Source organism: Mytilus trossulus, chromosome 9 (genome assembly GCF_036588685.1).
Source record: "Mytilus trossulus isolate FHL-02 chromosome 9, PNRI_Mtr1.1.1.hap1, whole genome shotgun sequence".
Classification (NCBI taxonomy): Eukaryota; Metazoa; Mollusca; class Bivalvia; order Mytilida; family Mytilidae; genus Mytilus; species Mytilus trossulus.
Genome location: NC_086381.1, coordinates 35943956 through 35960927, shown reverse-complemented (window position 1 = coordinate 35960927; position 16972 = coordinate 35943956). Strand labels below are relative to the sequence as shown.

Below are 16972 nucleotides of genomic sequence, written 5' to 3'. Positions count from 1 at the left end.
TGTTCTATTGAAATTCAAAGATGCATTTGTCTACAAAGTTAAAGAAGGACATCATATTAAAATACAGGATTATTAGATCCTTTAGTTAATACTGACTATATTTGATTACATTAGTTGGACAGCAGTGGATGCTTTCATATAGGACATGTGATGGCTCTGATGGAGTAACAAAAAATGCAGATGGAACTCAGACCTTTTTTGTAAGTATTTAGATATGTTTCTTATACAGTGACTTGATTATAAATAATTCCATTCACCTATTGCAGTTCATTAGTATACGAAATTGTTTTATAAAATCACACTGTTCAACTCGTCAAAATGTTTAAGAAACTGCTGAAAGTGCAAGTTGATAAAATAATACACTCTTACAATCAAGTAAGATTTGAATTCCCCTTCATCGCTTTGATGAACGTATTGCTTAACATGTATATATTGATATTGTTAAGAGTAATGCAAAGGTGAGAGATATCAATTTTTGAAATAAAATCAAAATATCCATAAACTAAATTGTCATACCGTTTATCTTTCAAATAGTCTCCTTTATTTATACAAATCAGAAATCAGTTTGAATTGAAACATCTTTCATTCTGTAAATTGTACATGTATGTTAACTTACAATATGCTCTTGTTGGTACGTTTGTAAGGGAAGAGATCATCTAATACAATGTTAATCTTCCTTTAATTTTATGAAAAAGTATTAAGCTACACATTCAAATACATTTCGCTTAGTAGTTTAGATTTGAATTTTATGCCATCTTTGAACGGTGTATAAGACACACAACTTTTATGAGCGATGTTGAAATAACTTTTATTGAACATGTTTTTAAATTCCAAAGGAAGTGACTTATTTTTAAATGACCCGTCACAATGATTTTATTCTTCAAACTTTTGAGTCGTTCTACAATTGTTAAAAATTGACATTTCATAACATTGTTAATATGCATTGAACTTTAACTGAACTGCAAAAGATGGATAGCAAGTAGATTTGTGATATAATATATTGATCAACATGCTTTACCTTTAAAGTACGAAATGGTTTAAATTATCTTTTCCTTAAGAGAATGCATGTGCATCACTTGGGTAAAAAGAGGTTCATAAAAAACTTATATGCAAACATCATGTTTGTTACAAACAAAACAAATAATGAAAAATATAACTTTATTGGTCCTTTGGCAGTCCTTTTTTCCAGAAACCTGACAACACAATCTCAGCTATGAATGACTTTCATATCTGCTTTAAATTTTACCAAGGCGCCAGTGTACGCGTATATTATTACAGTTGTAATATATCGACTGCCGTCTGTAATATTCCTTTTTAATCAATTTCTTTAAAAGTTTATTTCAAATTCGATAAAACTAAGTTGAAATACTTTATGTATTAAAAGTCCTATGTAAAATAAATTCCGTATTGCGTTTTGTTTATAAAAAAATATACGTATATATCCATACTTCTAGTGAGTTAAGTGTATTATTCTCCTCTTGACCAACCAAGCTGAAAAAGTTCAAACTGTATAAGACTGGTCATTTGGAGACCCCCTTTAAATTATCTGTATTAAAAATTAGTTGGCATTCATGGTGGCAATAATACACATACACATCAGATACGAATTCTATGTGGCAGAAACAATTGGTCTTCAAGTGGAAATGTTGTTATCAGACATATATCACTTAATGTATTTTTAACATAATCTTAACTTCTTGTTTAGGTTTGCAATACAAGATCAATGCAACCAAACACCACACATTGGAAGACACGCTTTGTTGGAGGATCCTACTTCTCAGAAGAAACACAGTTTATTGTTGCTGTTGTTGATAAGAATGTTTATAATTCACCACCTGTATTATTGAGTCCTGATATCTTAATAATGGATGAAGATCAAGGTTTGCGTTGTATGTCAGTTAGTCTTATATCAGTGTGAGCAAACAAATCTACATTATCAGGCAATATCTGTTAAAAATGGTAAACCTATCGAATTAGATTCAATTTTACTCCCTTGAAATACAATACAAACTTGAAATGTGGAGTAAAATTCAATCCATCATCGAACATTTAGTCTCCTAGCTATCTTAATCTGATTTAAAAGTGGAACGAAAGATACCAGAGGGACAGTCAAACTCATAAATCGAAAATAAACTGAGAACGCCATGGCTAAAACTGAAAAAGACAAACACACAAACAATAGTACACATGACACAACATAGAAAACTAAAGAATAAGCAACACGAACCACTTCAAAAGCTTGGGGTGATCTCAGGTGCTCCGGAAGGGTAAGCAGATCCTGCTCCAAATGTGGCACCCGTCGTGTTGCGTATTTGATAACAAATCCAGTAAATAGTCTAATTAGATTGGTCAAATTCATGAAAGGAAAGGGGATTGTAGTTACGACGTAAGGAACGTATCTGATATCATTTGTGAAACGATTATTCTATAACGGTCAAACAACTCTTGATGGCGTCCGTAAATTTATGAAGGGATGATTTCAACTTCACCATTTGGAACTCTTGATTTAATAGCTTCATTGTGAGCAGCAACCCTCTATCAAGAAAATCATGATAGGAAATGCAAGCATGGGAATACCGTATCAATTGGGAGATATATATCCCGTATGCAGGTGCTCCTGGAATGTTGCTACTTAGAAATGGAAAGTTCACAATTGGAAAACTGAAATCATATCTTTTGTCATAAAGTTTTGTTTTCAACTGACCTTCATCATTAAATAATAGTGTTATGCAGTTATATGCTTGAAACTTAAGATATCGTGGTCTAACCTTTACAGAACAATGTTAAGTAATAGAATAAAAAGTATTCAATCGATCAATCCATTTTATTTTTACAGGCACCATACAATATACTCTTATAGCTTCTGATGAAGAAAATGATATGATTGAGTACTACATTGAACCATCCTTCAATGCATCGGATATAAATGGAACAGTATTTTTAACTAAACGTGGAATGTAAGTTTACTTTTATGTTAACTGCATTTATATGTATAATGATCTTTCACTTTCAGAAAATGTGATGTTGTAAGACTAAGTTCATTCCCTGATGGCAATGGTATTTTCAATATTTCAAAGTCAAATGGGAGATGATTTCATTAAGTGCTCTGTTGATGAAATAAATTGATTTTAGTTTATATTTATATGAAAGTTAATTATTAACTTCAATTGATTTTATGCTTTTTGCAAGGTTTGCCAGAGCTCCTGACATTGTTCCAAATAATAGTGTAACCAATTCCCTTCTTAGCAAAAACAAGAAAGTTTAGTTTTTTAAATTTATTTTGTATACTTTGAATTGTATGAATATCAATATGACTGTGAAATAATGATTCAAGTTAATAGATCTACATAAGAGTAAAAAAAAATGAAAGCAAAAAACCTCAATATCACTCAAAATATGATGAATATTGCATTTTTCTGTTTTCAGATTACTATACACCCCATGTAGAGATTGTACTGGTAAGGAACAGATACCAGTGGTGTTACAGGAGGTTCCGCGAGATCACTCGATCACTCCTATTCATAGATTGATTACGTTGACAATCAGTGTTACACAACTGAATGATCCACCAATTGTCTTCATGACCCAGTATGGACAAAACATTCTTCATGCTGACCCAACGGAACCTGTTCTGGTACTTAGTTTCTGTTACAGCATATCATAGTTCAAATAGTGAAATAAACTATGAAGATTGGTCCTGAGAGAGATAGCAAGCTCTGACATACCCTTTTAACTGATATACCCCTACTCCATATTCAGGCGCAGCTGAAAGGATATTAAATATAAGTGGTTTTTTTTTAATTGTGAATCTCCAACAATGATTGTATAAACTTGTATATTTATGAGAAGGTTAAAAGTATTGCTGTTAAAAATTTCAGATAAAAAAATCACTCGATAAATACAGGCTTAGTGCAAGATCGTTCATTTATGTGTTAACAATTTAATTACACCTGCTTTGAGAAATAGGGGTATACTGTTTTACCTCTGTCTGTCCATCAGTCCGTCAGTCCGTCCGTCCCATGAATATCTTTCATCACATTTTTCTCAGGAACTACAATACAAGGATTTCTGAAATTTGGGTTCAAGGTTTATATAAGTCTGTTATACTGTGTGATGCGTTTTGAGATTCATCCCTCGACAACTTCCTGTTAACCGAACACTTGTATGATTTTACACATGATAGCCAAGTTGAAAATTGTCTTCACATTTTTCTCAGGAACTACATTTACAATACAAGGATTTCTGAAATTTAGTTTCAGTGTTTATATAAGTCTGCTATGCTGTGTGATGCGTTTTCAGATTCATCACTAAACAACTTCCTGTTTAACGAACACTTGTATCAGTCTTCACATGATAACCAAGTTGAAAATTTTCGCCATTATATTCTCAGGAACTACAAAACAATGATTTCTGTGTGGTTTTAGTGTTTATATAAGTCAGCTATACAGTGTGATGCGTTTTCAGATTCATCACTCGACAACTTCCTGTTTACCGAAAACTTGCATATGTTTACACTATTAAAATTATGCACTTGCGGCGCGGGTATCATCAGTGAGCAGTAGCTCGAAGTTTCACTTGTTAGGAATGCAAATCTTAAAATAAATTTGTATTTAGCAAAACTATCCAATATATAACACTTGTGTTTCAAACTTTAAAAAGACAAAACAAAATAGACTTGACGTTAACCTTCAAACAAAATCTATTGGCGTAAATGACTGGCATACCAAAAATATGTCAGTTTATCAAAATATTTAAGGGCTAACACTGCCATATTTTTTTACAGGTCTATTTAGAGCAAATGAATGCTTTTAATACAGAAAAATGGTCCAGTGAGTTTTCTGCAACCTTTGGTGCTTATGATATAGAAAAACAGGATTTATTTATATCTGTGTCAGAACCTTTACATGGCAGAATACTGTTATCAAAAGCAAAAACATCAGTGCCAGTCCTTGAAGCTTGTCCTCTTTACCGAAATGTATGTATTTCAGTATTTTTGAAAACAAAGTTAAGGTATTGAAGTTTTGTTTAAATCAGCTTAATAAGCATGATAAAGGCAGCAGTAAGTAATGCGGTGTTTTAAAGTCATAAATCGATTGAAGTCAAGTGTAGAAACTAAAACCAAGGAAAAACATCAACTAATAGAGGAAAACATTATTGCTAGCCAAACCTCCAGTTTTATGGCAATGTTAAAAATATCAACAAATGACAACACTAATGTTCTTACGTATGAATGTGTCGTAATTCTGTCACATAGTACCTGAATTAAAACACAAACATACGTAAGAACATTTATCACAGAAAAACGCTAAAGCAAACCATAGAGCAATAACGAACATCAACTGACTGATTTTTTTCCGTTATTCAATTTCTCTTTTAAATATTATTTAGAAAGAGAGTTTGTTAGTTAAATTGGAGTGTATTTTGTATAGAATACATTTTCTATTATCATTATAACAATGATTTTGTTAATATTTGAAAAAAATGAGCATTTGAAACACCATAGCCAAAATAGATAAGAGAAAAATGACGAAAAAAATTAACATTTTACATACAAAACTAGATTCCACTTCATTTGATCTTTTGTTAAGTGTTGTCTCATTTGCAATCATACCATATATTTTTATTCTATTTAACCGATTAGTAACTTGAATCCCTCTAATACCTTTAGTTTCAGGTATGGAAACTTGAAGGATCAGTAATCATCGAGTCATCAGTGACACATTTGTGTATTCCTCTCAAGATTTATTAACAATTCATTTCGAGTAATGTGCGCTAAATGTTCTTTATTTGAGTCGAGATTGTGTGTTTTAACTTGATATTTTTATTACAGTTTTTTTTGTTGTAATAACATTGGCCATTCATTATCTTTCCAGTTTACAACTGAACCCTGTGGAAATTTTAGTCATGATTTACCACATGACAAAGATACATTGTCCTGGATTTATGCTAATATCACATATAAACAGAATATGTCATCATCTGGGAATGATTTTGTAAAGATCCATATATCAGATTCTTTGAATGCAACCTCTACTGTGATAACCATCCAATTTGTACTAATGGAATCTCCATGTCAAAAGAAAGGAGTTTGTACACGTATGTTCATTATGTTCATATGTATCCATATTAATTTTACAGAATTATATAAAGATTTATATCGTATACAGACAGGAAAAAAACCTTCTATATGTACATCCCTTGTTCACTTTACGTGTTTTTTAATATCCATTGTTCTGCTGCTAATCGTGATTTGAGATCTTTTTTCTTTGTCACTGTTAAATGTGTGTATGGTTATCTTAGTTTCTCAACTACCGGTAGTTTTTAAAAATAAACCTGTTCAAAATATTGTAAAATAATTGTGTTCATAAAGCTCGCAAGATGTATGTGAATGCCCACACTTGCATACTTTAAAACATCTTTTTAGGTCTATATATAGTTGCTGAATATTTGTAGGTTTTACCAAAATTACCAGTTTTTGTCTCTTTCAGCCAAAAGAAATTACCCTTGTAGAAGTGTACATAGAGCAATAGACTTTGATAAGAACTATGTATGTACATGTACTCCAGGCTACACTGGGAAATACTGTACAGATGAGATTGATGAGTGTCAAAGTTCACCATGTGTTCCACCCTATGTGTGCTATGATGTTTTGAACGGATATTACTGTGATTGCCCAGCAGATGATCCAAACTGTGTACTTCGGGCTTGGGCAATATCCCTGATAATTCTGGCAGTATTGATTGTAGTTATTTGTATCATTCTTGGGTCAATTCTTCTAAGAAGAAGGTAAACTTATTTTATGCAAATATTGATGACTGATGTACCCATATTTTGACTATTTTAATTATTGTGACTGTTTATCTAACGCATCATGTAAATGAAGCGGAATTTGATGAGACTGTTATTAAAGTGAGAGGGTTAGCGCTATAGAACCAGGTTTAATCCACCATTTTCTAAATTTGAAAATGCCTGTACCAAGTCAGGAATATGACAGTTCTTGTCCATTCGTTTTTGATGCGTTTTGTTTTTTGATTTTGCCATTTGATTATGGACTTTCAAGATTGATTTTCCTCTGAGTTCAGTATTTTTGTGATTTAACTTTTTATTGAACATAATAAGTCCTTCAAAATTAAATCAAAATCTCGGGTTTTGACATATTTGGGTTGTAAATATTAAGGCTTTGTAAAAAAATAAAAGCTTCACAATATGACATTTGTTTGTATTTCATTCGTTTGATATCTTTTAAGTTTAGGTTTTGCGATTGAAAATTCAATTTTGAATTTCCTTTTATCGTAACGATTTTTGTTATTTTACTTTTGTTAACACGAGGTACAAAATGTTAATTTTTTAAGTTACATTTTTAAGATATTCATATTTTACGACAGAGAAAAAGATTGCAAATATATCTATATGTTGTTGATTGAACATTGGTCACAACAAAATAACAGCAAACCTTATATCGAGAAGTGAACACTGTTAGTCCATTCGTGATTTGAAAATATGTTGATTGACTTGTATGTGCAAATCCAAGAGTCAATTTTATATGGGCAAATAACTAACGTTGTTTTTCTTATCGTCTGTGAATAATTTGTCTGATAGAAATAAAGGCAACTGTAGTATACCCCTATTCAAAGTCGTAAATCCTGTTTACAAACTGATATGGATGACTGCATAAAATCAACCTTTATTTCAATTTTGTGAAATAGGCGCATATTATATGCCATCCTAATAGTGATATGGTTTTGGTGTACAAATAACGTGAATGAAATCTTTAAATAATACAGGTTAAACAATACCTTCTTTGTAATGTGTGTGTTTTGTTGCAAATCTTTTATAAAATGCTTCATGTTTAGTTTTTGTTTGTTTGTGACAGCTTCAGTTCTCATTAAATATAGAATTGATAAAACATTGTAATCATTCAAAAGTTATATCATATTCGATTGATTTTGTGGGGTTTGTTTTCTCAATTAAATAAAAAATTGTTTCCTAGGGAATATCAAATGTATATGTATTACATTAATAATTAACAATATATATCGTTTTTGTTAAAGATTTTACAAGAATAAAGAACCTTTTCTCCTCTCTTGGAGATTTAGAGAGGGTAAGTTATTAAAACTTCACTGACAGTAATTCATATTACAATCAAATCTGGAAACACTATATAAAAACCGAAACGCTTTATATTTACGTTTTCTTTTGTAAATTTAGTTCCAATGAACGAATAAACATCAGAACAAATAATATATGCAAACCAATCAAACTTATCTGTAGCTTTCGATTGCATAACGGCTTGAAGTGGATAAGAGGTTTGCATTGCAAATGCTGCTATTGTCTTGATAAAGATTCAAATTCTAAATGACAAATATATATTCACAAAATCAAAATATACCATTAATATTGCAGCAATGTAAATAACAATTTCTTTTGTTCACAAACAATTTATAGGATACTTGCAAACAGAATATAATCGAAATTTGGTGCATAATTTTCTTGCAATTGGTGTTAACCATCTGGTTTTTGATCCTCATTTGTTTCTATTATAGTGAAATTACATATGAGTTGTAAAGTCAATTTGTAACTAAAATAAATGTGGATACTGCCTTATTTAAAGACTTTGATTTTTAAATAAAATTATTGAATGTCATTTTTATAAACCTTTCATTTCAGACAAGGATGGGAAGGTAAATATATTGTTAAATCGTTAAAAAGCAATGAGAAAGTAACACACTACCTATTTTAATTTCCACATTTTGTAAACCAAATACAAGAGAATTGAAAAAAAGATTGCACAACAATTAAATTTGTGTGTGCCTGTCATTTTCAAAATGTATATATAATTGACAACGGACATAGAACATAAGTAGTATTTTCAGCTTTTGTTAAAAAAATGTTCCCATTTATTTGACGCGTTCATATAATGAAACTCTGCAACTGCTTAGTGTGAATTGTTTAAGAAATATATCTCTTTTTTTTGTCAACATAGTTTTAATAAGGAAATCAGTTCCTGCTTATTGTGTCCTTTTCGTAACAGCTATTAATTTTAGCTGCTTTATAAATCAAGTTTTGTTTCCATTAGAAATAAGTTGATTCATACTATCCACTAAAGTTAATTCAATCGAACATGTGTTCACTGTACATTATATGTTCTTAATGTCAGTGTATGCATATTTGTAGGTCGTCAACCAGGGTTTCTTTCGATTAATACATATCAATTTGATTTTTATTAATAAAGTGCAATCTTTATATATTAAACATCGACGTATGTCCGCAAAAAATAATCAAATTAACCATCGTCTTTTAAAATGATCAGGGAAGACATATTTCCCGTAATGCAAATAAGCATGTTAAAAATTGAGGTTAAAATCCTGATCTTTTGTTATGACAAAGTTTCACCAATACTGTGACGGCTACCTGTTTTATCAAAATTATGTTTAAAAGTGTGTTTGTACAACAAAAACGTGGAATGTGCAAATAATTAATTCCAAATTTTATCGGGCCTAATGGCTACATTTCTTAAATGCATCTTTTTCATACTTAAAGTTACACTAAATTGAGAGATGTTTGGGATCTAATAACTTATTTTGTACACAATACTTTATAAAAATCAGCTATAATCGACCAAATAAATGCAAATAGGTTAACATGTGTTCAGATTGAATGTAAATGGTCTATTCTTTCCTCCAATACTTTAGGATTATGATACAGAGAGCCAACTGAGTGACCATGAAATCTTTTTAAGAAACCTCCTAGCTAGGGAAGATATTCCGTATGCAGATCAAAAGGTCAGTGATTATTTTTGTGAAAAAATTACGGCGACATTTCAACCAATTTAAATTGATTTTGTTTCAATACTGCATTTTGATAAGTGCCAACACTGTCGGTTTCTAGAAAACAAATATGAAATATGAACAGATTCCCTTAAGATTATATCTACATAAAACATTGCTTGTCTATCAATAGCTACTATAAATTGTACCTGCAAATAATTGTAATAAATCCTTGTTTAGCACATGCACAGTATAAAAACAAGAAGATATTGTACAATTGCAAATCAGCTTACTATATTTCCACCAAAGTAAAAAAAAAAAAGGTGGATGCAAGCAATTATAGGCAATCGGACGACTTTCAACAATGAGAGATGCATAGCTTATATTCCACTATCAAAGGTTCTGACTAACGACTTTATTCATATCAAAACAATATATGAACAACAAATATGCCAGAAGATATAAAACAATGACAGCCACTTATCTAGGTTCTTATTTTGGCTAGGCACATAAAGAATGTGGAAGGGTTTAGCGTGTTCGTAATTGCTCAAACTTGTAAAATGAGAACGAAGCTATAACATTACTTAGTTTAAAACGATAGACATGAACACCAAAATAAAGGTACTTGAAGTAACTGAAAGCTATATCAAAGATGTTTCAAAGTCCTGAAGGGGAAAGCAGAGTTTATCTTAATTGTGTTTATAATAGATTAAAAAAAAAACAAGAACTTTCGTTATTTTTTAAATCCTGTTATTTTTTCTTGTTACAGAACATTGATACGGAGAGCAAATTGAGTGACCACGAAACTGTTTCATTTGAGGTATTGAATCGCTATTAGTTAAATTTGTTGTAGTTACATTAATTTGTCACCTTGTATATCATGATAAAGTCTTCAAATGAAAGTTAATCATAAATTGATAATGATATTGGGAGGTAATACATAAAAGAAAAGATATAATTTCATATGTAAGTAATTATAACAACTGTTATTTTTAATCACATCATAAATTATGATGTTGACCTCGAATGTACCAAATTTACAAATAGAAATTAACTTGTCTCAAAGTAAGAGTTCAAATGTTTGCATTCTTTTAATGTTACAGGATGCTGATATAGAGAGCAGACTGAGTGATGAAGAAATGTTTTCTAGATGCATCCTAGCGATGGATAGTAAAAATGTCAGTAGTGATCTTTGAATTATTTAAACTGAAGAGATAAAATCAATTAATTCATGAATTGCATTTAATATGCCAAAAAATGTCATTGTCTGTTTCCAAACTGTACATGAATGATGTATTCTGACAAATCCACAAAGGCCTCAAATATGCAATATAGACAGTTGATGTGTGAACTGTTAATGCTTTTACTAAAAGGAGTAGATCCGGTAAGGGCCGGTTTTGGCCTCAAATTTCAAGTTCATCTGACGAACGATTTTGGACACTATTTAAACACTTAAATGTCTATTTCAATTGATTCAATTATTTTTTGTGAAATATTTTAACTGATTCACTAATTAAAAACGCTCCGATTCAAGCTTAAATATGAAATATCTATCAAATATGCCAAAAACTGTCACTTTTCGTATGGTTTTTGTCAAAAATAAAAGTGGTCGCATTCGTTTTCATCCTCGACCTTCATATATGTTATGTATTATCATCAAACACAACTTACATTTCAATATCAAGAATGAACACGAATGCGGCTACTTTCATTTAAGACGGAAATCGTCTAAAATTTAACTAAAATGCTGAAATTGTGAAGATTTCAGTAATTTAGCATGACTTAATGATGCAAGTACCCGTTATATGTACATTGTAATGCCAAAAACAGCCCATATTTATGTAGCAGAGAGGCATTATACCTTTCCAAAAATAACTCAATGTTTACATTTAAACAATTTGTAAAACTGCTATATTTTGGGGCCGAAAAGTGGTCTTACTGAACCTACTCCTTTAAAACTGACAGTCAAAAAGTCAGCAAGACTGTCTGATTTTTAAACTTCACTGCATAACATTAAGTTATAATTGACAAGTTAAATTTAAATAAGTTACTTTGAATAAAAAATTTAAAAAATGTTGTAATTACAATTGTTGTACAATGAGCAAACATTTTAGAGTAATTATTGGGATTATAGAGTATTTACTGGGATTTCATGAAGCGCAATTTTTATATAACATGAATAATGCTAGTAAAATTCAAATTCCTAGTTATTAATTTGGGAATCTATCGTGCTTGAATTTTGGTAATACTGAAAAACATTTTTAAAACAACAATAATATGTATACAAGGATCATGTTCAAATTTACATTAATTTCATCTTTTGTTTCAGGATGTTGATACAGAGAGCAAATTGAGTGACAATGAAAGTTTTTCAAGAAACCTTCTAGTCAGAGAAGATGAACAGGTCAATCACTATAAATTTAAAAAAAAAAAAAAAAAAAAAAAAAAAACACAAAATAATATATTATAGAAATAAATTAACCCTCTGTAATGTCCATGAACATGATAAATGATGTATACTATCAACACCAACGCTTTTAGTGTCAAATTTACAATATGAACTCTCAAAGTCTATCTACTGTCCATAAAAACAATTTGTACAAACTAAATGACTGGTAAAGAAATATATTTCTTTATGTTTTCTTGATCCACGGAAAACGTATATGTTAATTCTATTTTGGTTTAATATCTGTAAAATTAAAACAAAATTGAGAATGGAAATGGGGAATGTATCAAAGAGACAACAACCCGACCATAGAAAAAAACAACAGCGGAAGGTCACCAACAGGTCTTCAATGTAACGAGAAATTCCCGCACTCGGAGGTGTCCTTCAGCTGGCCCCTAAACAAAAATATACTAGTTCAGTGATAATGAACGCCATACTAATTTCCAAATTGTACACAAGAAACTAAAATTAAAATAATACAAGACTAACAAAGACCAGAGGCTCCTGACTTGGGACAGGCGCAATAATGGGGCGGGGTAATATTTTGGTTTAATATCTTTGTATTACATTTTTTTTTTTTATCTTAATCGAGATTATATATTGAAGACTGATGAAAAAAAATAATAGGTTGTGTAATGTTATTAAAGGAGCACTAGCTGCCAAATTCATGTTCGCTGATTTGACTCAAAGTCTAACATTTTATTTATAACAATGTTCAACATTTTCCCAAGCTATCAAACATATCAAATAGACAACTTACAGGACATGGTCTCAATAAGATGTTGCTTCGTTTTGTCTACAAATTTAGCCAAGACGCCATCTAATTAACTATCGAGTTGACTTCTATGACCATATAAGCGATGTAAACATAAACACAGTTATAAATAGAGTAAGCAACTCGTGCAATTGGACTTTTATAGTTCTGTTTAATTTTGTATTATAGATAAAAAAAATTATGTTTATCGTCGTTTTTACCTTTATAAGAATGACTTTGTGTGGACCGAATCAGTTAATCAAATTATTTGCCTTTGTTTCACTTTCAATGTTGACATTCTTTTTTTTAATTACCCGTACACGGAAAATGCATGTGTTATTCTATCACTTTCTACGGGGTTAAATTGGAGTTAAATATGGATTCAATGAGGTCGAATTATTCACTTGCAAGTGAATAGATATAGGAAGATGTGGTGTGAGTGCCACTGAGACAACTCTCCATCCTAATAACAATTTAAAAAGACAACCATTATAGGTCAATGTACGGCCTTCAACACGGAGCCTTGGCTCACTCCGAACAATTCATTATCAATGTTTATTAGCTTAATTTGACAAAATTCAAAATTTTTAGCTGATAGAAGCAAATTATTTTATTCTCTTTTTCACTTTCATTAATAATCGAACAAAAAAAACATACTTTTGAATTTTTTTTATTTTTCTCGTAGCTAGTGCCCCTTTTATACGAGAGAGATGTTAAATTTCTGAACGAATATGATAAGATCATTTTTTTTCAAGCTTTAAACAGCAATACTTAGAATTGATTAGAATAATCTACTTTACGGAAATAAGTAAAATTGCGGGGTTGGAATGTTATTGATATTTATTTGATTTACAGGATATTGATGCAGATAGCATAACAAGTGACCATGAACGCTTTTTGAGATACCTTCTAGCCAGAGAAGACATCCCATATGCAGATCAAAAGGTTAGTGGTTGTTATAATTTATCCAATATCACAATGTATCCAATAAATGCCGAAAATATAGGACAAGGATGTTTATTCCCAAGCTGAAAGATATATTTTATCAAATACAGGTTAATTTTTTTCTAAATTATTTCAGCCACATCCCAACTTTTTAAATGAACACAAAGGTACTTGTCCTCTTTATGAAAAGAAAATAATGAGTGGATGATTACAATACAAACAAACTTTTCATAAATGAACAAATGTGTCAGAGGTGTAGCACATGTGTTGCTTTTGTAATTGCAGGTCTTCAACACTGAGCTAACATTTAAATAAATAGTAAAATCAATGATCATCATAGTGATATAGATAATCAACATTTTCATTTACTCTAGTTATGTTTTCATTTTCATTTCTTTTTAATTTCTTTTTCACAGGGTGACATTGAACTTGTCAACCAATTTTGAGTATAGGAGAAAACAAGGACGTTAAAGTAGAATAAAATAATGGCGCTCTGGACTCTATACCTTTTTCTTTTAGTACATATTGTAAAACTATATCCTATAGACATATTTATAAGCATTGAAAATAAATAGCTTGATTAAATGTTCTTGTAGCATTACTATTATTTGGGGGAAATGCAGGTCAAAGCTTATATCTGGACAATACAATCATGTTAAAAATCGTAATTTTTATGTTTTGAAATTATGTAGTTACACCACTTCGGTGTTATCAAGTATATCTATTGTAGAGTCAAATTCATTGTACAAAAATCAAAGTACAATATCCAAGGCAGAAACCCTTAGCCGTATTGGGCACAACTTTTTGGAACTTTTGGACCTCAGTGCTCTTTAACTACGTACTTGATTGGCTTTCGAACTTTTTTTATCTGAGCGTCACTGATACGTCTTGTGTAGACAAACGCGCGTCTGACGTATTAAATTATAAACCTGGTAATTTTTTATAGCTATTATTTGTGTGTTTCCCTGTCCTATATGTTCTCCCATTTATTTGTATTGAAGTCCTGTCATGTTTAACATTGTCATAAATACGGGAGGTTCGGCTAGCCACAAAACCAGGTTCAACCCACCATTTTTATCTAAAAATGTTTTATACCAAGTCAGGAAAATGGCCATTGTTATATTATAGTTCGTTTCTGTGTGCCTTACATTTCAGTGTTGTGTTTCTGTTGTGTCTTAGTTCTCCTGTTTTATTTGAAGTGCTTGCTTCAGTTTCAGTTTGTAGCCCGGATAAATTTGGTTTTTTGTCTCAATCGATTTATGAATTTCAAAGAGCGATATACTACTGTTGCCTTTATTTGAAACAAAAGAGATTTTTTTATTGAGTAATTTGGAAAATGGAAATGAATGTTCAGATTGTTATCCCTTGTCGATTTATATTTCATTTAATCATGTTTTGTAAACCTTTATTGTATATGCCTTCATGCCTTCATGCCTTCATGCCTTCGTGCTATACATATATATAATTGACAAAATGTTGTATTGACAAAAAACTAAGCTTTTACTGCATTCGGATTTTTAAAACTTTACAATAAGTTAACAAAGTTCAAATCTAAAATAAGATAATAACAAAATAACAAAAAAGGTAACAACCAGATCAGACAACAACACTTGTACTTATAAATCAAAGAACGCATCCACTGTCACTAGTCAGTTTAGATACAGAAATATTATATCAGTCACCCTATTTGTGACGGTAAACCATAAGATCTTTTAAAGTGTCGATTTCAGATGGGTTTTTTTTCTGTCAAATCTGTTTGAATAGTGTGTAGAAAAAATGTAAAATAACAAACAAACATACTGAATTTCAAAGACAATTCTCACTTGTATGGCAGTCGCATACAATTCAGATGAATCCAAAATACAATGTGTGAACAAAACTAACAGACAGTATGGGTAATTATGTCAACATTAGGGTTACATAATTCAACATTGTGTTATAATATCAATTACTCTTAAAACAAACAAATATTTCAACTAAGAACAACAAAATGGAATGAAGACAAAGCAATTAAGCAAAAATGAGAGACAATACAAAAAAAAAGAAAATGCACAACAACACAATGCTGGGCTGTATAAGTACTGACCTGCTAAAACGATATTACAAAAAAAAGACCAAACAGCTAAGATAAATAATTTACGAATACAGTGATAAAGGAACACTATTGCACGTAATTAAGATGATAAACAACGTCAGAACATAGAATATATACATCAAGACCATCATGTATTATTTGTAAAATTGATACAGAATATTTATCAACAAGGTCTTCCGATGAATTCCGAGAGCATACCCTTGAAGTAAGTCCGTATATTGTGAACATCCACTTGCGAAAACTTAATATTGATATATATCAAGTAGAAGATATGTAAATGCTGAGAACTGGAAAGTTTATAATTTAAAAGTCTAAATCAACATTTATCATGTTTATTAGATGTAAGTATAATCCCCATTGTGTGGCCTTAATAATTTTAAACAGTTTAACTATGTTTTGTGCAAGCTTGTCTGGTCATGGTAAAGGCATTCTCGTAATATTGGAATGAGTGGGCTTGAATATAGCTATCTTTTATAAGGGTGTTTTCCGGTTCCATTCTTTATTTCCTGTGTTTAAAAATCAACCATAAAACCAAAAAATGTCATATATAGCGAAATAATAGACAAAGGAAGATTAAGACATTTATTGACAAAATATACAAGAATTGGACAATAACTGAAAATAATCTACAAAAATTGTACAACTTAACATAGCCTTTACATCGTTTTTGTTGGTGTATAATACACACTTATCAGCAAAGCCATGTTCACAATAGCTTTGGGATAAACCAAACGCAGGGGAATTTAGTTTGATCAACATTTAATCATACTGTTGTTCTGAGATTCAAAGCATTTTTTTCATTGACAGTGTTTTTGCGAATTAAAATTGCATATATAGTTGATATATCTTTTAAAAATTGTAATTTGTTAATCCCACCAATCCGTTGTAAACACCCATTCATAACAGTTGGCATTCGTATACATCGGTCTGGTTAATAAAATAAAATAAGTGATACAAATTTAGCA

The 16972-nt window shown here is 30.6% G+C and overlaps 1 protein-coding gene across 1 annotated transcript in view; it reads left to right on the top strand.

Moving 5' to 3' along the window:
- Positions 1–14501, top strand: part of LOC134684582 (uncharacterized) — a 117196-nt gene extending 102695 nt beyond the window's left edge. The window contains exons 51-65 of the mRNA XM_063543877.1: positions 115–200; positions 1706–1880; positions 2837–2957; positions 3427–3634; positions 4784–4975; positions 5874–6096; positions 6489–6786; positions 8052–8101; positions 8668–8681; positions 9693–9782; positions 10537–10587; positions 10871–10945; positions 12097–12171; positions 13823–13912; positions 14329–14501. Of these exons, the coding sequence (XP_063399947.1) occupies positions 115–200; positions 1706–1880; positions 2837–2957; positions 3427–3634; positions 4784–4975; positions 5874–6096; positions 6489–6786; positions 8052–8101; positions 8668–8681; positions 9693–9782; positions 10537–10587; positions 10871–10945; positions 12097–12171; positions 13823–13912; positions 14329–14358 (1778 nt within the window). The 3' untranslated portion in view covers positions 14359–14501. The remainder of the gene's footprint in view (positions 1–114; positions 201–1705; positions 1881–2836; positions 2958–3426; positions 3635–4783; positions 4976–5873; positions 6097–6488; positions 6787–8051; positions 8102–8667; positions 8682–9692; positions 9783–10536; positions 10588–10870; positions 10946–12096; positions 12172–13822; positions 13913–14328) is intronic.
- The last annotated feature ends 2471 nt before the right edge of the window (positions 14502–16972 follow it).